This window comes from Neomonachus schauinslandi, chromosome 7 (genome assembly GCF_002201575.2).
Source record: "Neomonachus schauinslandi chromosome 7, ASM220157v2, whole genome shotgun sequence".
NCBI lineage: Eukaryota > Metazoa > Chordata > Mammalia > Carnivora > Phocidae > Neomonachus > Neomonachus schauinslandi.
Window position 1 is genome coordinate 118,274,195 of NC_058409.1, and position 23,024 is coordinate 118,297,218.

The following is a 23,024-nucleotide window of genomic DNA, read 5'->3' on the forward strand; positions in this document are numbered from 1 at the left end:
AGTTCACTCAGGTCTCTGTTCAAAGTGTCAGAGAAGCTTTCCCCCAGCTATTCTATAAAACAGAAGTACCCCCTCTTCTGATGGACCGTCATCGCCTTCACTAGAATATAAGTTCTGTGAGGGCAGGGGCTCTGTCCATTGTAAGAGCTGAAGCAAATCCTGTCTGATGCCCATTAGGACTCAATAAATACCTGTTGAATTCATTAATTCTTCAAATAATAAAGAGACTTTGAACATGTAGAGCACTTTTAACTTTTTTGAAGCAGTTTCACGACTGCCTCCATATCTCATCATTACAATACTCTTGTGAGGTAGGTCTCGTTGCTTCCTTTGCGAAGGAAAACAAACCCAATGCCGTAGAGGTTAATTATTCCGGTAAAAGTCAAGTACAAAATTAGGAGCAAAAGCAAGCTGAGAATCCATGTATCCTGCCTTTGGGCCCCCATTTTTTTCTAATAACCTTTTTTGTCTGGCAGGTACCATTACCGCTAACAATATAAAAGAAAGTGCTTTGTTCTCAGTATCGTGTACTGGAAATATTTCCTAAGGGTATAACTTTCAGAGCATAAAAGCAGAGAAATTCAGTCATAGTTGTCATTTATTGGAAGCAAGCAAAGCTTGGGTACCTATTTTAGAGAACATAAATGAAAGATCTCTTTCTTTTTTTTAAATTTTATTATGTTATGTTAGTCACCATATAATACATCATTGGTTTTTGATGTGGTGATCCATGATCCATTGTTTTCGTATAACACCCAGTGCTCCATGCAGTACATGCCCTCCTTAATACCCATCAACCAGCTAACCAATCCCCCCTCCCCCCTCCCCTCTAAAACCCTGTTTGTTTCTCAAAGATCTCTTTCTAAAACAGGTTTAGATTTTATTTTTATTACAGTAGGAGTTCTGTATTCTGAAAGGATGAAAAGAATCATAATTATATTTTTAAGATATTGGGAATAAGTCTTTATGAATAAATTTTTGATTACGTCTAATCTATATCTGATAGCAAAGGTGTCCTATAGAAATCTTGAATGCAGTTTTACATTGTCTTTACTTTCTATGGAGAGGAATTATATAAAGTAAATGAGGTTTATTAGTCATATTTATTTTGGACCAAATGTGTTACCAAAGTCCAACAAATGTGAAAGGTTTTTTTAAAAAATTCTTTCCTGGGAAACACTCTTGGAATAATTTTCAGCAGCATTGATAAGTATTCCAAGGTAAATAAAGTATTTCTTTGTTGGAATAATTTATAATTAACATGGTTTCAGCTGGTTTGTTTTCATTCATAGAAGCTTGTCAATATTTTATAAGTTGTTGATGAGACTGTTTCGTGGCTAGGATCTGTTTAGGGAAAAAAATATTTACCTTTAAAAAATAGAAATCCTTACATGGTTTTGCCTTTTTATTTCTTCATCAATGATGGAAATGCCTGCCAAAAAAATTTTATAATGGAAAAGAAAGAAAGCAGAACACAGTCCAACAACCAATAAAGCTCTTTAAAATGTCTTATAGAAATTTAATTAAGCTAATAACTCTAAATTCTGAGGCTTTGAATATCCACGGTTCTTAAAAGGAAAACTAACTCACAGAGAAGCTTTCTGATGTACCACAACAATTCATGAATGGAAAGAGAAAATCACTCCTGTTCACGCCTGGGCTGTACCATCCTTAGGCTAGAGATCATAGGATGCAATCTTTAGAGAGAAAATAAAAGGCCATGATAAAGATATTTGTGTTATATGTAAGAAAAATGGCCTTCTATTCTAAGATCTCAAAACCCTGAAGACTGTTTTCAGGGAAATGCCTTGCTATATGTACTATCTCATTTGGTTAGCCTTCCCATTGAGAATGTGCCTGTAACCACAAACTGTTATTACATCCACATATAAAAACCATTTTGTAATAGCAACTGTCTCTACTTCAGAGCTAGCTGAGTCTTTCTGCTCAAGTCCTTTGTGGATTATTGGAATCCCTACCAAATAGGTACTGTGTAAAGGCCAAAAATACCCCATGAGTATAAACTCAGTGTGAGTAATTATCATCTTGTCCTTTTACCCTGCATATCCTGATTTTCTTTAGTTAGCCAATCCCATGTTTCTTTTCTGTTTCTTTTCAATCTTCATAGTGATTTGACAGTCAGTGTGTTTTGTAATACGACATTCCCTGTGAGGTATGTTTTTGTGTGTATGTATATAGACGCTTTTTCACTTGGTGTAAGCATTGAGACCAGTGGGGAGAAGGAAAGACAAGGGACAGTGACATTCAAGCTCCTTTTATGATGTTTTGGCAAAAACCCAAAGAGAGATCCGTCCTAGGTTTCATTGTGCCACCAGATGAAGTACTGAATATTCTCGTAAAATTCAGCTTATGTAGCCCCTCTTTTCAGTGTGTTAATGCAAGCCTTGAAGCTGTAGGACGGAGTGGGCAGAAGAGGTAGAATAACCATAATTCACTCAGCTTCTCTCTTGACTTATAAATGTGTATGTTTTATACTGCCATCTTGAGATGTCTTTGCTTCTCCCTTTGATTATACCTTTATTTATCTCCCCAAAGTCTTGTAAGCCCCATCACATACTTCTGCTAGCTGTGCTTCTCCTAGTGAGTTCAGAGATGTTGGGAATGTACAAGTACATATCTTGGGACTAGAAAGCAGCCTCCGGTGGCCCTTAGATACTCAGTCATGTGGTATTTTACAGCTCTAGCTCTGTTGGAGTTCCTTCAGTCTGAATTACAGTATTCAGACAGCCAGTCCTAAAGAATAGGGAGGGTGTTTCCATTTGAATGTGGGGTGATGGAGTCTGTGGTGGTGTGTGGTTCAAGTAGCATGAACAAAGGCTTTAAGACTTGGTCCCTTAAGGAGCAGAGTTTGCCTTTTCTGTACTTGATCATTAGGGCTTTCCCAAAGAAGTTTCCTGAAAGAAGAAATATGTTGCAGCCACATTTAAAAAGCACTTAACAGAAAAGATGGGCATAAAATGGCGTTTTATTTAAAGCAAAACCTTATTACATGCACGCTCCGTTGCCTCAGGTGAATAAAATGCTGATATCAAATGCAAAAATCATCGTGTTGTGAAAAAGAGAGCTTGTTGTTTGGGATTAAGTCCATTGTGATAACATGAAGCTTACCATCATGATAACAAGGGGGATTTATTATCATTTAACCAGAGTTGTTTGTTACTGAAGAATTTAGATGCAGGATTTCACACAAGTATCTGAAGAATTAAAGAGAGATCACCATGAAGCAAGTAATAGGAAGTACTGAGTCCCTAAATCATTTAAAAAGAAAACGTCACTTCCCAGGTCTTACATGAAACCTTTAAGAGACCAAGGGGGGAAAAGAAAAACTGGAGAAGCAGGTGGAAGAAAGAGATTTAGCTCTTCATCAAGGTTATGATGAAGTTAGCAAATGTAAGGGCATAGTGAAATCAGGAGCCCCTGAGCCTGTTCAGAGCATGTTTAATGCTACACGTTTATATCCGTTCCTCTGACTTTTGTGGCATTTCTTCATGGGGAAAGACAGAAAGAGACAGAAAGAAGCAAAATGATCAGGATGAACCACACCCCACTGACCCTAAATATTTGTATGTAGATTCCACCCCTCCTACTACTGCATTTTGTGCGATTTCTACAGTGATCAAGTAAGGTAGACAAGGCCATTGTAGGGGGACCCACAGCACAGGGAATTGAAGGGACCAAATGACCGTTCAAAGGCAGATGCAAGAGAAAAATAAATGGGTCTTTGGACTCTTAACACAGTGTTCTTTGCCACCACACTACCCTGCCATCTCTTTTTTAGGATTTATTATTTTTTTATTTTTATTTTTTTTTTAAGATTTTATTTATTTATTTGACAGATACACAGCGAGAGAGGGAAGACAAGCAGGGGGAGTGGGAGAGGGAGAAGCAGGCTTCCCGCTGAGCAGGGAGCCCGATGCGGGGCTCAATCCCAGGACCCTGGAATCATGACCTGAGCTGAAGGCAGATGCTTAACGACTGAGCCACCCAAGCGCTCGTTCCTCCTTTGTGAATCATTAATCTGTGCCCCTGTCATACCACATTGTAAGGCTTAGCCCGGCATGGTTAGAATAGAGCGCTAAAGGGGGAGTTAGTCCTGTTTTGGCTTCATAGCTAACCTATTGTTGAATATTGAAATTGTGACATTCTTTTGTCTTTTTGCCTCTCATTTTCTCTCTTTCCTTGATCTGTGTTGTGTCTTAAAGCTAAATGTGAATGGAGTCCTCTAGTGACATTGTTCTCACTGCAAGAAGGCATTGGTGGCAGTTTCCTAGGCCAGCCATATGTGGTTTCATTAGTTCTGCGGTCTCAGGAATTGTGGTTAGACCATTATCTGCACAATTACATGTCTAACTTCATATAGAGCTCCTAAAGAATTCCCTGGTAGATGGTAGAAATGTTAAATATGTTTTGTATAAACAATAGTAACTAACGTTTATAGAGCACTTGTTGAGTGCCGGATACTCGCATCTCATTTTGCAAGAACCCCATGGGGTAAGGCTGATGGGGGCGGGGCACAGGCCCACACACTCTGCGCAGCCAGTGGAGCAGAGCCAGACTTTACCCCCCGGTTCTTTGGCTCCAGCCCACACTCTTAACCATACGCTATACTGTTTATATAGCAAATAGTCTAGAAAAGGTCTCTTCTGGGAGCTCACAGTTCTGTCTGTTGAAATTCCTGATTTCTCCTAAAACGGAGTTGGTTGTTCATTAAAATCCAAGTAGTTTCTTTCACACCAGACGCAGATCTTGCTCAAATAATGAGAACAAAGTAGGAGCTCCCTGCAAAAAATGTTCTTCAGAGGCCCACAGATTGTTCACTTTGTTCCCAGGCAGGCCCGGAATTCATTGTGACATGCCTTATTTGAGTTATATTAAATGTAAGGAGACCTGACAACCTACAAGCTTGAATATTCATTATTAATTTCAGCTCTTTAATTAAGCTTCTCTGACACGTGCAAACTTTCTTTGAAACTGGAAAGGAAAATAGAGCATTAGAAATGAAGTGAAAATGAGGTTTTATTTCTACAGTTATAAATGTTCTTATACAGTAAGATCCAGAAGCATATAACTTGTTATTAAAGGTGTAATGTCTATCCATTTTATATCTATTTCACACTCATTTTGATTAAAGTAATAGAGTTTGTCTTCTTGAAATCCATCTGGGATTCCCAGTAGACCTTCCATTTTCCTCCCCATTCATTTTTTCAGAAAATACTTGGGTAATGCACATGACATCATGTGTGGTGTTTTTAGATCCAAAAAGAAGCAGTAGAAGCATTTTGCCATTTTTTAATAGAAGATTTAGAATATGATGGGATAGCCTTCAGCCTTGAGGGAAATATTAATTTAGGCTCCTGGTGCTTGATACTTAGAAAGAAGCTTAATCATAGTCATAATCAGAGCTAATGTTTCAGCTGTGTTCCATATGTGTCCCAGAGGCCACCTCGACACCTGGGATGTAGGGATGGGGGTTGAAGGATGGGGGCAAAGGGGGGAAAACCTGCTTTCCCCTCTTTTTTTTTTTTTTGAGTATAGTTGACACACAGTGTTACGTTAGTTTCAGGTGTATAGCATAGTGATTCAACAAGTTTGTACACTATGCTATACTCCCCAGAGGTGTAGCTGCCATCTGTCCTGAAACATTGATAAATGACTAGTACAGTATCATTGACTATATTCCTTATATTTCTTATGCTGTGTCTTTTATTGCCATGACTTATTCATTCTGTAACTGGAAGCCGGTACCTCCCACTCCTCTTTACTGACTTTGCTTAATCCCCCCACCTGCTTTCTACTCTTAATCCCTTTTTATTTTATGTTTGAAGAAAGGGTACAGTAGCTAAAAGAAACTTTGAAAAAATATGAATTTCGGCCAGCTCACACATTTTACTGATGAGCAAACTGAGGCTCAGACAAACTCTAGGAAAAGCGCGAATAGCTGTATGAGAATATGAATATAATCATGGTGTACTACACTGCCTGGCCCTGCAGTGAACAGTTTTACATGGTCATTTAGGCAGAACAATGTACATTCTAACCACGGAGTTAACTACGAATTATGACACATCTCTACTGAAGAACTGCAGATGATGAAGGAGGATGGGGTTTTGTAAGACTGTTAAGTCTTCATGTGCCATAATAAGAAGTTAGTAGATAGAGTCAAAAATGGATTAATCAAGAAATAAATAGCATGATAAACACAATATTTAAAAACGAAGAGGTAACAGGAAAAATGTGTAGAGATAGAAAATGCTAAGAAAAGTAAAATAAAATGGATTCCTGTTGAGAACAGGTCTAAAAGTAAGGAGGGGAGGCTAGGCACTGCTGTATTCACGTATGTTTTACTTCTCTAACAAACAAAATTAATTTAAAAGAGGGTATTAGACATTTGTGTTTTATGTGTGCTTCCTGTCCTTGGTGAATAATAGCTCATGTTTGTCAAGGAGACCGTTCCCTGAAAGAGAAAAATAAGCAGGACACTAGAAGTGAAATTTCTCATTACAGGATATGAGGACTGAGACTTGAGAAGTCCAATTTGTGGCAAGGTGTTTCCCACCTAAATAATTTATGACTTTGGCTATTCATTTGGTATTCTCCCTAAATTATTTTAGGGACAGAAGCTGTCTCCAGAAAGAAAGCAAAAGTGTGACTGTGCAAACATTTTAAAACAGCCTGTACCTAAGAGACAATTTCTCTGATGGTTCCTGTTTGTCCTATCGTTACTCTACTTCTAAACAAGAATTGGTCCCTAACTACTCTTTTTGATGTTCCTTCTTTAAAACAGGGAAATGTACATAAAATCATGGAGAAATGTACATTGCCACTGACTGGAAAGCAGTGTGTCAACCGCATCATTACTGAAAAGGTATGGTGCCTGTTTTTATTCCCTCTAATGCCTGTCAACCCTTTTTTTTATTTATAAGCATTTTTAGAATTTTTTTGTTACCCTCTAAAACTGTGTTGTGTTGGTAGTCATAGGATTAATTTAGTCTGTGGGTAGACTGAATAGGAAAATTCATCAGTTTAATGTTTCTAAATGTAGAATTCTTAACGTGCAACTCTCTGGAAATACGCATATACAGACTTGAACTGCTGTCCTTGGTAACTTTGACAGTGTGTATAATCAAAGAAAAGTTTTATTCATCCTTTTACTTGGACTATTAAGATGTCTAAGATAGATGATATATATAAAGTTAAGAGTATTCCTACCTTTCTTCTTTGCTTTCCCAAATCACAAGTGCAAATTGTTGGGTTTCATTTTGGGAAAGTCAGCCAAAATTGGGTTTTAATCATTTGGGTTCAGATTGCAGTAAAAGTCCCATAGTTCCATAGCCAAGAAATTTATTCTATGGTTCTTGCATGCTTTCAGCTCTCTTTTTATAAAGTGGACTTCAGAACACACCAGCCATTTTCATGCTTCCCTAGATTTTTTCTTAGATGGGAAATCTTGGCTAATGGTACAACTGGAAACTGCTCAGATCTGAGAGCAGCCTCAATGACAGTTGTCTATAGTCATTTTTCTGACCCAGATTTGAACCTAGAATGTTGGAATGACATAAGTCTCAGAAGTGAGCTAGGAGGGTGTCATTTTGATTCAATATCTTGGTGAAAGCAAAAAACAAAATTACCTGTATCAGGGTTGGTTTGTTTGGATGCTCTTCCTTTTGCTGAGAGCTGTAGGGATGGCATCCTGCCATTAACCTGGTTTGCTGCCCCTCACTGAGTGTGGTAAGAAGCACCCTAAAGCAGCCCTGTGAGGGGAGGTTCATAATACCTTACAAAGCCACATTTTAAACAGCATTCTGTTGTAAATGGTGCTTTCCCCTAGGACCGTTTATGTGGAATTCCATTAAGATGACTTGTAAAGAACAGAAGTTGGATAAAAGGGCAGAATATTTTATTTCACCATTTATTCCCTGAGTCTTACCACTTCTTGAACCCCTCCAAAACTGTGGTGACAGGGCTTATTGAAAAGAATCCATTACTTTGAAAATAAAGACAAAGCAGTCCTCGATCCTGTTTTCTTTAAGAAAGTGGTAGACCTTAGAAGGATAATTCCAGCAGCATTTCCCCCTTGATCTTCCTCTTCTAAGTAAGCCCTCTCCCCTTCCCCGGTCCATGCACACTCTGTCCTTGCTGTTACCAGGTCAGTGCTCTTACTGCAATATCTTCCACGTGACTCTGCCTCCCCAAATCCTATCCATCCCTTAAGCCTAATGCAGTTTTCATGTTCGTCATTTTAGCACTCATGGCTTCATCTTTCGAGTGATGGCGCCATTCCTTTTGGCACCTGTCATCTTACACCTACATTTCCTTATGATAGAACATATTATTTAACTTTACTGCCATTTTTAAAAACTTATATATCCTTTTTTCCTATTCACATTATTGTTTTATACATTTATTCATTTAATAAGCATTTTGTGAGCATTTTGTCTGAATTAGAGTATTCCCAATAGTGTGTTACAGGAAAGAGGAGAACGGTCTCTGCCCCAAGGGAGCACATTCAGGAGGGCTAGACACCCAGCCTCCAGCAGGACCCACAGTTAGAGTAATACATGTGATAAAGACCATGATAGTGATACATGCTGGATGGTGAGTTAGGAACATAGAGAGAGGCTGCCTATCAGCCTGGGGAGAGTGTCAGGAAAGCTTCTAACGGTATTGAATACAAACCTTTCTTTCTTTCTTTTTGTTTTTAAGATTTATTTATTTATTTTTAGAGAGAGAGAGCAGGTGGGGAGGGAGGGGCAGAGGGAGAGGGAGAAAGAAACTTAAGCAGACTCTACACTGAATGCAGAGCCTGATGCAGGGCTCGATCTCACGACCGAGATCTCAACCTGAGCCGAAACTAAGAGTCGGATACTTAACTGACTACACCACCCAGGCATTCCAGATATAAACTTTTTGTGTTTTGCAAGGCATTTCACAGACTCTACCTTTTCTCCTCCAGTCTCAGTTTCTCTTTCCACCTTTACATTCTCCCCACTTCAGCTGCATTGAAATGCTGTGAATTATGTTGTCTTCTGCACGCCCCATGTTCTTCTGGGACTTTGCACATCCTGTTTCTCTCCCTGGAATACTCTTCCCACCATTTTCATCTGGCTAATACCTACTCATTTTTTTTATGTCTCAGCTATATGTTTCCTTCTCAGGCAGATCTTCCCTATCTCTCCACAAGTCTTCTGGGTGCTTCTCTGAATCCTAGTACATGCCCTAACTCAACACTGACCACTTTATTGAAATAACCTCTGAACTCTGCCTGTCTCACTCATTACTGTTTATCCAGGACTTTGCATGGTGTTTGCCCATACACAGTGTATGCTTGTTGAATAAATAAATGTACTGCACTTCTCTTGATGAGAAAGTTGATAGATGAGTGATGAGTCTTGAAAGGCAAGTAGGGGTGTACAAGTGAGAATAAGACCAAAGAGGTCCTTCTAGGCAAAGGAAAGAAAATAGGCAGAGTCATGGTAGAATTATAAAATAAGCAGCCTACCCAAGGACCTGCCAGTGGAACAGTTTAGAGTGAGGGCAGGACCAGACTCCAAAGACTACAGTTGAAAAGATAGTGAAGGGCTAAATCGTAAAGAAATGTGGGGGCGCTTGGGTGGCTCTGTCTGTTGAACCTCCAACTCTTGATTTCGGTTCAGGTCATGATCTCATCAGGGCTGTGAGATGGAGCCCCCGGTAGGGCTCCCCCCTGAGTGTGGAGCCTGCTTTGAGATACTCTTCCCTCCCTGTCCGTTCCCCCACCCCTACTCGCATGTGCGTGCGCACACACACACTTGCTCTCTCAAAAATGAATGAATGAATGTGAATGCCTTGTTAAGAAATTGGGTTTTATCTGGAGGGTAGTTGGGAGCCCTTCAATGATTTTAGATTGATTAGATTTGCATTTTAAAAAGAACACTGTAGCTTTTATGCAGAGTAGGGGGAGAAGGCATGAGACAGTCCAGTTAGAAGACTCCTGCGGTGACTGACGTAGGCCAGAAATATCAGGACACACAGGACAGAAGGACAGATTTGAGAGACCCAGATGGACTCAACCTAGCTAGATGATGAAATGGATATGACTGTTAAAGCCGAGGTGCTTCCTCAGATTTCCTAATGAAGCCTAGACTGTAGGAAGAGACAGGAGGAGCAGTGGGAGGTAGGAAAAGAATGGGTTCAGTTTGGACACACTCAGTTTGATATTCCTGAATGTGGTAACATCCTGAACATCTGGTCAGAGATTTTCTTTTAAGATTTTATTTATTTGAGAGAGAGAGAGCGCGCATGAACGGGAGTGGGGGGGATGCAGAGGGAGAAGCATATTCCTTGCTGAGCAGGGAACCTGATGTGATGACTATGCTGGGCTGGATCCCAGGACCCTGAGATCAGGGTCTGAGCAGAAGGCAGACGCTTAACTGACTGAGCCACCCAGGCGCCCTCCAGTCAGAGATTTCTGATAAACAATTAGAGATGTGGATCTGGAGCTCAGAGGGAAGTCAGTATTGGACTCAACTTGTGGAAGTCATTAGCATATGGGGATCATTGGAGCCTTTACTGTAGATGATAGCAAAAAATGGGCAAAGTGAAAGGCAGCTGTGGAACCTCAGGGAAGGCGATGGTGCGTGTTTACCCCTGTGCTCTAGATACAGTAGGTACTCAATAAATCTTTTTTGCAAGAGTGAATGAGAATGCAGTGCCATGAAGGGCAATGAATGTGTTCCGCCCTGCCATGGCAGATAAGGGACTAGATTCCATTTTCAACTTCTAAGGAAAATTCCATTGGTTTGCCATTTGAAAGAGGCTTTGGAGATGTTTTGACCCTGATTTCCTGGTTTCATGCTGCTAGAATGAGATTGTGAAAGATGCTTTCCTTGCCAGCAGCTGGGCTATGATTAACTGCTTTATCTGTAATGTAGTCTCCCGTTTTTATCAAGGTTTTGTTTATACTTTATACCACTAAATGGAAATCTTCCTAAATATTCAAAAGTAAATTTCCTTCATTTTAATAATAGATGCTTGGCTTTCCTAGTATATGACCTTGAGAGCTAATTAGAGTTTGATAAAGATGTTAAAAGTTTTTAAAAGCAGTAAGTCAATTTGCCATAGATCTTCTCTCCCTGATCACTGAAGCCTTATATTCATGATATCACAGTTATCTTCTCCTCAAATCCCTTCCCTGCCTGCCTATTCTTAATAACACAATCTGGAGTTTTTTATTCGTTCCATTTTGATAAATTTATAGTTGTTCCATTTTTGCAGGGGAAAGAAAATCAGTATGAATAATGCTTGACACATTTTCTGCAAAGCAAAAGTATCCATTTAAAAAAATTTTTAAGTTGTCATTTTGGAATTAAATAATCTAATGCAGCATACAGACATTCCTAAATGACCTTCTTCTTTCCTCTCAAAACACATATTTCTGCTGAAAAAAGGTTTTTTTAGGAACATTTTTTGTGCAAACAAAAAGCAAGTTTGCCAGAACATTTCCTCCAAAATTTAAATCCTCTTTTCCAGTAAAATCAACCAGGTTATCTGTGAATTTATCAGAGAATGCAGGTATCACTGGTCCTCTTAATGTTTTGCTCATGGGGGTAAAAATCAATTAACTGGAAACTAATAAGCATTTCAGGTCTTTGATTTGAGTTCACACACAGGTGACAATAAGTTAAGCTATTAAGGGGAAAGAACTTAAGGTGTAGTGCCCCTACTGTGTCTTAGGCATGATGCCAGGTGCTCAGAGTATGTTTATTTTATTTGTCCTGTATAACAATCTTGGGAAGTGGGTTTTTTTGATATCCATGTATACATGCAAAGACAGGTTCACCAAAGACCGCTTAGCTAGCATGTTGCAGAGCTGGAATTCCAGTCCAACTTGAAAGCCAGGATTCTTTTCCTCTACATGTGGCTGTATCTTCATATTAGTCTTCTAAGCCGGAGTGTATTTAAAATGGCAATTTACAGTTTGATTTCCAAGCTAGCTGAAAATCAAGATCAGCCTGCGAATAATAGTTGAATGGTAAATCTGGAGAATGGGAGGGATATAGGAAACGTAAGTCTGGGTAAAAGGAAACTAGCCGTGGAAGCTGAGAGTGGGAAAAGTGTTGTTGCTCTGGAGGACGACTTGTAGACCCAGCGAGTGACAGTAGAGGGAAGCAGTTTGGGGCTCTTATGGTTAGAGCGTCCTATCCATAGACAGTTTAATCGCCGTGAGCCAAGTGAGCCTCCTGACACTGAAGCTTCCCAGCAGAGCCCCAGTGACCATCTCAGAAGGTTTTCCTGAGTGGGAGATTATATTAAAATATGACTGTGTCGGTCCCTTCCACTCAGGTTGTCATATTGCCAGTTGTAACAGCAGGTGTCCTAAATCAGATACAACAGGTTGAGTCTGCCTGCTGAGGTCACACTATACCAATTGGCACTACCATCACCTGGTGTGACCAACCAGAGTGTTGTAAAGGAATGTTTAGAGTGGGAGGTTAGCCTTCTCATGCTTGTCCCAAGCGCAAGCATCTTCATTTGAGTGCATACCGAAGGGAGATTCTCATGCTATTCTCTCACACCTGTGTGTCTTCACTGGACTTAAAGGGAAAGTTTTAATACTTACCTGGGGGTCTTTCAGGATCAGGACTACGATCCCTTTATAGTTACTTGTAGGCATTTCTGAGTGCCTGCCTTCTTTTATTTCCTGTAACTCTTTACCCAGCAGCGTTGATCAGCTTTCCCTACCGTCATTGTGCATTCACCTTCCAAATTTCTCCTCCCTCCCTACTTTTCTGCGTTCCTTTCTTTCTTCAAATCATTATTCATCTAATTGAAATTTTGACCCAGAAGTGTTAGACCTAACTAAAGGAAAGTAGTTAAAAAAAAAAAAACTGGTTACAAAGGTGGCAAGTGCCATCAATAGTCAACACTCATTTATTTTCTGGCATCAACAATGCTCCACAGCTAATTGCCAATTAGGGAGCTGGCATTTATTCTCACCAAAATGTAATCGTTAGAGTTGACATTTTCTCATTGTTGATTTTCGGAGTCTTTTGTCCTGGGTCTTGTCTCTCCTTTAAGAACTTGAGAGGTTATTTCTGTTTCATGTTATAAAATAATTACTCTGATAGAAATTGTCATTGTTGTTTTCTTGATTCTGACAGGCTGTGTTTGATGTGGACAGCAAGAAAGGACTGACTCTGATTGAACTCTGGGAAGGCCTGACCGTGGATGACATAAAAAAGAGCACTGGGTGTGATTTTGCAGTAAGTGTTTCTGTGAACAAATCCAGCCACTTGTCCTATATCATGAGCTTGATTAATGGGTGTTTACAGGACATGAACCATTAATTTGTGATCATTTTTGGAGTTGACCTTTACAGAGAACAGGAGTGAAAAGGGGGGGGTGCCTTCAGATGAGAGCAGGTGGGAGCAGGAGCAGGCTCTGACTCATGGCCAGCATTTGGCTCAGGAGTCAGAAGCAGGAGGGGGAGGAACCCCCAGAAGCAGAAGGTGGAGCTTGAACTCTAAGCTACTTCCTGTAAAGTCCCTAGCAATCCTTTGTTCTTGGTTACCTGTCAGCTGTAGCTAGACTAAATTGACTCAAAAATGTGAGCCACACACGGAGAAATGATACTGCCTTGTTTTAAACCCAGCTATGACTTATGGCTTTCTCTTTGATTAACTTTGATGCCTGGTAATTCCATCCATGGAACATATTAGAATGATGAGCTCGACACTGAGTTATAGTCACAAAATAGGTGTATCCTGCATTTAAAGAAAAACCTGGTGCATAAAAACTGAGACTTACAAAGGACATAAACATCAGGGGACTATACATTTAAGAAACCCACAAGTCTCTTTTTTAAAACAAGGATAATAGTACTATAATATAAATAATCACCCTTTAATGTTAAGTGCTTGTTAATGAATCACCAATCACCTACCTAATGGGAGTTGAGAGGATGGCTCAATCCATTGAAAGTTAATCAAAAGTAAAGGGGAAATGTCTCTGAAGAACTGAAGGAAAAGAATTTGCCTCTCACGTACCTTTTTAAGAAGGGATTTACTAGTTAAAATGAAATATATTTATAATGGGAAGAAATTTGAAGCTACCCATCCTAGAGAAAGAAATTTAACAAAACTTACTCGATAACTCATGCATATATTTCATAGACTTCTTTCTTAGTACATCTTGGCTGGTACCTATTAGTGCATAACAAATGCCTGTGAGTGCATAACAAATGCCTGTGAAAACAATTTTGCTGCATAATTCATTATCCACATATAACTGTTTCTGGTACTATATGAGGGTCTTTGTCTATTAACCTTTTTTGAATTTCCCTTTGGAAAAAAGAAGTCTGTCAGCAGTACCTCGCACAAAAAGCACATCTTTAATTAGCTTTTCAATAACCTCAGGGGGAAAAATGAGATTTGTTTATACTTTAACTATTTAGTATATTTGCTTTTATCAACTCCAGTGATAAAAGCAAACAATTCTTCTTATGTATCAGCTCTTCTTTGTATTTTTTCCCTATGTGGATAAGTTAACCTCTTCTTCATCAGGTAACAATTTTGAGATCCACATCATGTTCAATTCTTTGCTACAAAAGAGAATATGCAAAGAAAGGACCCTTACAGTTATCTATTTTTTTTTCTTTCATGTAGGTAAGTCAGGATGAAAAAGGTGGAGTTTTACTGTTTTTGCCTTTTTTTTTTTAAGTGATAGTTTCCATGTCTCAATGCACTGAAAAATACCTCTGTGGTTTTTGTTTTATTACCATATCACTCCTTCTCTTTTGACATTAACATGTGATCGATCTTGTTTCCTCCAAATTAGGGTGTTGAGATAAAATATTAATTTGTATGTTAGTGTCCGAAAATGAAAAGGTGTGGTAGCAACTGAACCATCTCAACAAAAGAACTCACTTTTGAGGATCTGGTGATCAGTGGCATCTCTTTAGACCCTGACAGATGAAATCACATATAGCAGATTATTTTTCTGTAATGCTAGGGACTGGAATGCTCTAATTAATAACATGTTCTGTTTAATAGCTGGGTTATCAATAAAATACATTTAATCATAAAAGCACATTGAGGATAACATTTCTTGATCATTCAGAAGCTATTCCATGTGGTTTTTACTGCATAGGCCGCATTTTACTCTGTATGTGACTTCATGTAAGTTAGTCAGAATTTCTTCTTGAGAAAAGGCCCACTCCGTCTTCACTGTAGATCTGGAAATACGCATTCTAGAAGGGAATAGTCAGACAGCCAGGTTGTTGCATAATAAGAAAGGGTGTAAAAACATAGGTCAAAATAATTTGGAAAATGTGTTGGCTAACATTTTCTCATATTAAAGCTGTGACCAGCTAATGAAAGTGTCAGATTTCTGTATATCACTCCGTGTGTTACTGCCAGTTACTTGATGGGCCAAAGTAGAAAGAAAAGGAGAAATCCCACCACTTAAATTGCATTATCTCCAAAGTCTCTTTTTTCACTGAGTAGTTAATTCAAACAGTTATATTCATTTCTTTCTTTTCTAATGCATGCTTATGTTACATAAAATAGTTTTTTCTTTACCATATATGTCTGTGGGCCTTTTTGAAGCAGAATATTTCCTTCTGTCTTTATTGTTTAATTAAAATTTTTTTTAAATTTGAGTCCCTATTTGAACATCATGTGGTAAAATAAACTTCCAGAGGTCATTAGTCATCCATGACTATTTATTAAACATCCAGTTGTGTCCCATATTGAGTTATGAAATGTGAATAAAATAGAACAAATTGGCATAGTTCCTACTCCCAAGGACCTTGGTCTTACTCTCCAGGCAGGAATACATCTAAACCACCAGTGGCAAAAATTAAATAAGAATACTGCTTTTTTATATGTTTGCAGTGAAATCTGAAAGAAGCCAACTGTAGATATTCTTTGCTAAGTTGAATAAATGTATACTCAATATCTGTTATGAACTGGCATTATGACAGAATTAAACAGTATACAGTTGGGATTTCAGTGGACTGGGAAAACAAATAGTTGGCTTATCTTCTACACTTAAATCATATAATCTTGTATCACCCTGTGGATCACCTTGGCAGGATAATCTGCTTCAGCTTGCATGGGCTTAAGATGTTGATGAGACTGTGAGAGAACAGGATGAAAAATAGTAGTTTAGTAGATATTTTTCATTACAAAAATAGGCCAGGTCAGTCTGCATAAAGCTTCTTTTTCTTTTTTCATAGAAGTCAGAGTCCATATTGAGGATATAAATGGTAGTTAGAGCCCCAAACAGGGGTCAGTATGCCAAGGAAAATGATCATATGTTTAGTTTATAAAATTAAGGTGAGTGCATAACATTTCCTTTTAAAGGAAATGCTACAAAGCCTCTATTGATTGTGATCTCCCCCCCCCAAAAAAGTTTTATTTCATTAAATTATTTCTACAGATGCTCTGTTGTTTAAAAAAAGAAAATGGGTTGTTTGTGAGACACACTTTCTAAATACACAGAGCCCATATGTCTTTTATTTTTTTCATTAGAATTGAAGATCTATGCACATGTAGGCTGTGATTTTTGTCTATTTATTATATGTCTATTATTTTGTCTATTATTATGTATCTGCTCTTGGAACTGGCAAGTCTGAATGAGCTGTCATTTATTTTAAGCTATATATGAAGCCATACTGATCCTTTTTATTCTGATCATGTCATTCTTTTAGTAGAAAAATGGAAAAGGGGCATTAACTCTTGACATTATGAAGAGTTAATACAGAAACAATTTATAAATGAACTAAAAATATTTAACCTCATCAAAGCCAAATAATTGCCTGCTCCTTCTGTTTTTAATACTGTCTTAACCTGTATTAAAACCTTTCTTCTAGTTCTTTGAAGCTTATTTAATCTTTGATTCATTCATTTGTTCATTAGTTTAACAAAATATGAACTGTTTATTCCAGAAGGCAAAATGACAACTAGGCCCACTTCCATTCTTCATTCTTGAGGGGCTCAAAAAATCGTCTAGATTTCAATATGCCCTACTGTGCTTTCCGTGGGCACTGTTACTTACTAGGACTCAATGGATATTTGCCAAATTGAATGAAGACATCTGTACCTGGCATTACACCTTGAAAGATCAGCCAAAATTAAGCCAAACCACTTACATTTCGGTTAGGTTTCTTCTTCTACCAGCTCTACCATTAAATGTAGACCTGTCCTCATTTTTCTCTGCTTCAAGGCTTCTAGGAATGCATGTACTGTTCTGTACATTGAACATAATTATGGTCAATTTTTAATATTTTTAATGCTATTACCTTTTTAAAGATGACTTGGAATCTTTTTACTGTCTTTAGATCATTTCCATTTCTGATTATGAAATTTCTGATAAAATTTGTCATTGATCATACTTACCTTCATTAATATGTATCCAGTTAATCCAAAACTACGTTGTCTCTTAACAAAATTGTGAATTGACTAGACTTATTTTGACCATTTTGAGACTTGAGCCTTACTCTGTGTCTCTGTTTTGAGTAGTCTCAGAAGCATCAGTCTCAGAGCTCAGTGATCGGTTCAGTAGAGAGCTTGGTTATCTGAACCCTTTATTGTCTCTGTCTGCTCTTCCTCTACCCCCTCTCTGTTGTGAGTCTTAATGATCCTTAATTTAGGAGCTATCATGTGCAAGAAGGTTGAGAACTACTAAATACATTTTACAAAATGTAAACAGAAAAGAGTTTTCTGTCTTGTTGGTTTAGAATGGAAAATAATGAGGAAACTAGGTGAGGTCCATGGTAAGGCTGTTTGGTACCAACATCATTCAAGTCTGGAGATGTTTATGCCATGAGTTTTGTTTTTTTTTTTTACAATTTGGTCATTTTTTTCTTCTCTTTCTTTTACCAGGTTTCACCAAAACTCATGCCAATGCGGCAGATCACAACTTGAAATGTGGAATAGACATTTCTCCCAGGCTGTGCGTTTTTCATTTTAATCACATAGTTCATTGAAAGGATATCAGTAATCATAATTGTGTATCTCATGAGCAGTTTTTGACTAGTTTTCTTCAAGCATTTTACACTGCATGTAGCCATATAGACTTTGTTCTCTCAAGTGTGCTATGACATTTTAGTGAAAGACAAAAAAAATATAAATGATTATCTTACTTGTTTTATAAGTGCTGAGAAGGCTTATCTTTACAATTGGTGCTCACATTGGATTTATCTTTATCTTTTGTGATAGGTACACTAAATTGTACCAAGATGGGCCCTTAGGAAGACTTTCACTGAAGAATGAGGGAGAAAAATAACTCCACCCAGAGTATGCCCAAGGCAGCATTGTACTAGTTCTGAATGATATATGAATTTGAGTAGGAGAAATGCTGTCTTAATGATTATGCTTTTCTTTTGGCCTCCCTTGACTTTTCTTTTAGAGCCTCTGATTTTGTGATTGTATTTGTTTCCCTAAAACACCCCTTTTCCTCCCACACTTTCTGTAACTAAATAGGTGCTCAATAAGGCAAACGGGAACATCTCTGTATGGGAGAAGTACGTGGTTCATGGGAGAGACCAAGGGGTGTAGGGTTTGTTGGTGCTGACGTCCCACAAAGAAGTTGCCTTTATAAACCAACCATCTGTGCTTTGCCAAAGACTAAGGTTTATTATGAGAAGAGGGTTGTAAACCTAATTGATCTAGTCAGTTTTCTCATTTTAAAATAATGCAGTATTTCTCTGTATCCAGAGGGCTCCCTAAGAGGCTTTCTCTATGTTACTGAGGCCCAGTGGGCTACTTGCACAAGACCTCCTCTTAGGCCACAAGGGGCTGTGGGGATAATTTACCATGAATCCAGTCACAATGACAACAAAATTTAAATTTTTTCTTTCTTTTCAGGCTCTCTTGTTTCTGTTCGGAAAAGTTTCTAAATATTGAATGCCTTTTTCTACAGAACACTGTTCTTTCTTCTGCCCAGGCTACTTCCTTGAATAAAGTACTTTTAATTCAGCTTTATCGAAATAGAGGAAATACTGATGAGCAAGTCCAGGATTTGAAGAGCAGTGAACTTTTAGTATTAGAAAATAAACATGATGGGGGCACCTGGGTGGCTCAGTTGTTAAGCGTCTGCCTTCGGCTCAGGCCATGATCCCAGGGTCCTGGGATCGAGCCCCACATCGGGCTCCCTGCTCGGCGGGAAGCCTGCTTCTCCCTCTCCCACTCCCCCTGCTTGTGTTCCTTCTCTCGCTGTGTCTCTCTGTCAAATAAATAAAATCTTTAAAAAAAAAAAAAGAAAAGAAACATATGGAGTAGGTTTTGTAAGGAACTTGTCCTAAGAGGTGTCCTCCTCACCACCCAGTTGGCCCAGGGGATATACTAAGCATCCTGGGTATCAAATGGGAGAAAAGTCCAGGCACCCAAGGACAGGTCAGACAGCTGTCCTCCAGACAGAGGTAGGCACATATACAGTGCAATATATCATTGCTCTGGCACCAGATATAGGAATTTATGCATATTTTTAGGTGACAGTTATCATTTAAACTCACGTTCTCTTCAGGTACAACTACGATTTTGTCAGGTGTGGTATTAGAGGGAGGAGACAGGCTTTTTTGGTATCACATTCTCTATCTAAAATAGTCTTAACTGGTTGGCTGCAGGATTGAAAGCACATTTTCCCAGTACTGATAAAAAGGACTCTTCTGGGGCACCTGGGTGGCTCAGTCGCTAAGCGTCCGCCTTCAGCTCAGGTCATGATCCCAGAGTCCTGGGATCGAGCCCCACATCAGGCTCCCTGCTCCGCGGGAAGTCTGCTTCTCCCTCTCCCACTCCCCCTGCTTGTGTTCCCTCTCTCGCTGTGTGTCTGTCTGTCAAATAAATAAAATCTTAAAAACCCAAAAAACAAAAAATGGACTCTTCTTGGAATTTGTGAGGTCCAGAGAATAATACATATCTTTTAGAATTATAATTTGGAAAAATGTATGTTATTGATGGTTGCTATATTTGCAGACTTAGTTACTTATCATTCCAGTCCATTACTTTAGGATAATGTGATTCTAAGAATGTTCCCAACTTTGAATGGCAAAACCTAAGTAGATGACTTTATATTCTTGATTAAAGAGTGCCATGGATATTAAACACATTAAGAAATAGTGTAAATAATCTAAACTGTTATAGATCGCTGTGATTGTCCTTTTTCTTTTTTGGGAATGTTGTGACCAGTCATGGGAATAATATACTAGAGATTGGTAGAAAGACCAACAATAAATAGTTCACATACTTTACTGTTTCTAATCAAGTTGTTGCTTTCCTTTTTATCTTACCAAAGAACAGATACCGTTTTTCATGCAAGAACAAATGTTTACCTGAGTGAATTCTGATTTTACTCCTTGTCAGAGCCAATCATTTATCTATAAAAATGGACTACCCCAGGCTTCATGTGTTAATATGTATTTTTTTGCTTTTATCTTACATTCTTTTAGGATATACATACATTAAATGCTTCCTGATGGTGTGTGGGGTTTGCTTGCATTTTGAAGTGGCTCTGGTATAGTCTGCCCAGCATCTGTGTTGTTCCTCTGGTAACAGACTCATCCGCTGGCCAAGGGGTTGGGTGTGTGCTCAGATTATGCCTTTTTTGATAGTTGTCCTTTCTCCACAGTTATACCCAGGGTGGGCTTATGACCCAGGATGTACCAGTAAGGTTATTTCTCCCATGTTTAAAAACTGGAGATGAAAGAGAAGCTAACTTTCTTATTCCTCTCTAGTCACTAAGCAATTAGAATGTGAGTCTGGAACCAACGCCCCCTTTTCCCCCTTCTCTCTCTCTCTCTCTCTTTCTCTCTTTCTCTCTCTCTCACAAACACACACACACACACATCCCCTACCAGCTGAGGTCCAGTTAGGCAGAAAGAAGCTGAAACACAAGCACATGGAGTTGTAAGTAAGGAGCATCCTAGTGGTATTTGGGTTCTTGGTTCTCAGTACGCCTAAGGCCAGCTTCCCTCCAGCCATGCTTGTATATGAGCCCAAAGTCTCTCATTTCACTTGGGCTGGGTTTTGTGGGTCTTTGTCATCTGCAACCAGAGTATGAATTGTAACTCTTTTTTGTAATTCTTGAGTCTTGGGAGGGATCTGGTCAGCAGAAGTGCATATTAGTGGGGGCACCTGGGTGGCTCAGTCGTTAAGCGTCTGCCTTCGGCTCAGGTCATGATCCCAGGGCTCTGGGATCGAGCCCCACATCAGGCTCCCTCCTCCACAGGAAGCCTGCTTCTCCCTCTCTCACCGCCCCTGCTTGTGTTCCCTCTCTCGCTGTGTCTCTCTCTATCAAATAAATAAAATCTTTAAAAAAAAAGAAGTGCATATTAGTGTAACTGCTTGTAGCTGGGCCAAGAGAACACATATAAGAGCATTTATAGGTGTTACCAGTGGGTAGGAAGGTTGTGAGTAGAGGTTTTCTTTTTCTTACAATGTCAGTATATTCAACACAACTTTGAAAATTATTCCAATGGAAGTATAGGCAGAGATTTATTCAGTGGATGGGCTTCTTAGCACTAATCTTTTTTACCCAGGGTGTGATCTTCAGTTTCTTAAACTTACTTTCAGATTCTCCATCTTTAAAATAGGCAGAATGTACTGCTTTTCACCATGGTTCTGTAAGGTATAGTTAATATATCTGTAAAATTAACACACAACAATGTATTAATTAATACATTGAAAAACGTTGCAAAAATACTGACAGATTTTTTTGTGTGTCATAATATAACCTTGGGACAGAATTGTTTCTGTCCTTTTATTTGTTAATATCTACAGTGCCTTCCCACCTAAGACCATGCTAAATATCAAAGTGGGTTTAAGCATAAATATCACTAGATGTCATGTGATCTGTATGCATGTCTGTTTGGCATACACTTGAATTCTCTTGTTTCCATATGTCTGTGTAAAATCATCCAAAGACACCCTTTATGGACCATGCAGCAAGTCCCATGAGAGTGATGCCTACACCAGTCCAGGTAACTAATTGATAAGATAGTTCCTTCCCTAAAAACCATAATCAAAAATGATATTTGGCTTTAGAGGTTAAATATGCTTAATTATCATGGTCATTATTACATATAATGGGGTGTTACTCTGGATAGTCCACTTAGAAATGACCTCAGGCAGCTTTCCTGGTCCTTCTATCGCATGACCACACTGAGTCCATAGGAAACACTCCTGTTTCCACTGATAAACTATAGGAGCCCTGGTACCCAACATAGTCATTTTATTTCTTTGGCTCATTCCTAGGCATTCTATCTCTTACCCTTTAAAGTTTTCAGGAGGAAATCAGACACCAGTCCAGAAGCTCACATAAACTCTGATGTTCCCTTTGAAGCCTTTCCCTCTTGATCTGGCCACAGGAGGTAGCATCTCCCAACTAGCCTTCTTGGCATTAGAGTGTCCAACATCTCCTTCCAAATTTTCTCCATAAATACTCCTCTAATCTCCAGTTTCCAAGCCTTGTATGCACTCGGTGTGGGTAAGAGTTTAAGAGTTGTCTAACTGGTTCTCAGCCAAATATTGCTTCAAAATGTGTGCATAATGGCCTCACTGGAATGTAATATACATCGTGTGTGTGTGCACGCGTGTGCGTGCATGCATGTGCTTGCTCATGCATATGTGTGTTTAATGTCTTGTATATTTCTATAACAACGCCATGATTTGTCCATGGTAGGTTTCCAAATATGTATATTGAATCAATTTACTAGTTGAAAACATGAGGTGATAGTAGGCCAGCCTTGAGGATTTCCCTCAGGCAAGTAACTAGGTAAGACCTCTAAGGAAGAGATAGGAAAGAAAGGGAAAGACACAAGAGGTGGAATCTAGAAACTGCAACAAAGGAATACAGAGGCCTGTGATAATCACATTTGTTTAGCATTTCATAATTTACAAATCACCTAAAAATGCTAGCTAGCTAATTTCATTTTCAATGTAATCTTCCAGGGAGACATTACTACCGCCATTAAAATTAACTTCATTAGTCTGAGAGAAGTAATGTCCATCAATTCTTTAATCAAA

The 23,024-nt window shown here is 38.8% G+C and overlaps 1 protein-coding gene across 4 annotated transcripts in view; it reads left to right on the forward strand.

Annotated features, from left to right (window-relative positions):
* OXCT1 (3-oxoacid CoA-transferase 1) overlaps positions 1 to 19,121 on the forward strand; it is a 123,346-nt gene extending 104,225 nt beyond the window's left edge. For 3 of the 4 annotated variants that reach the window (XM_021700566.1, XM_044917163.1, XM_044917162.1), the window contains 3 exons: positions 6,806 to 6,886; positions 13,161 to 13,262; positions 17,886 to 19,121. In XM_021700566.1, the coding sequence (XP_021556241.1) occupies positions 6,806 to 6,886; positions 13,161 to 13,262; positions 17,886 to 17,927 (225 nt within the window). In that variant the 3' untranslated portion in view covers positions 17,928 to 19,121. The remainder of the gene's footprint in view (positions 1 to 6,805; positions 6,887 to 13,160; positions 13,263 to 17,885) is intronic. The other variant, XM_021700574.1, reaches the window with a different exon arrangement.
* The last annotated feature ends 3,903 nt before the right edge of the window (positions 19,122 to 23,024 follow it).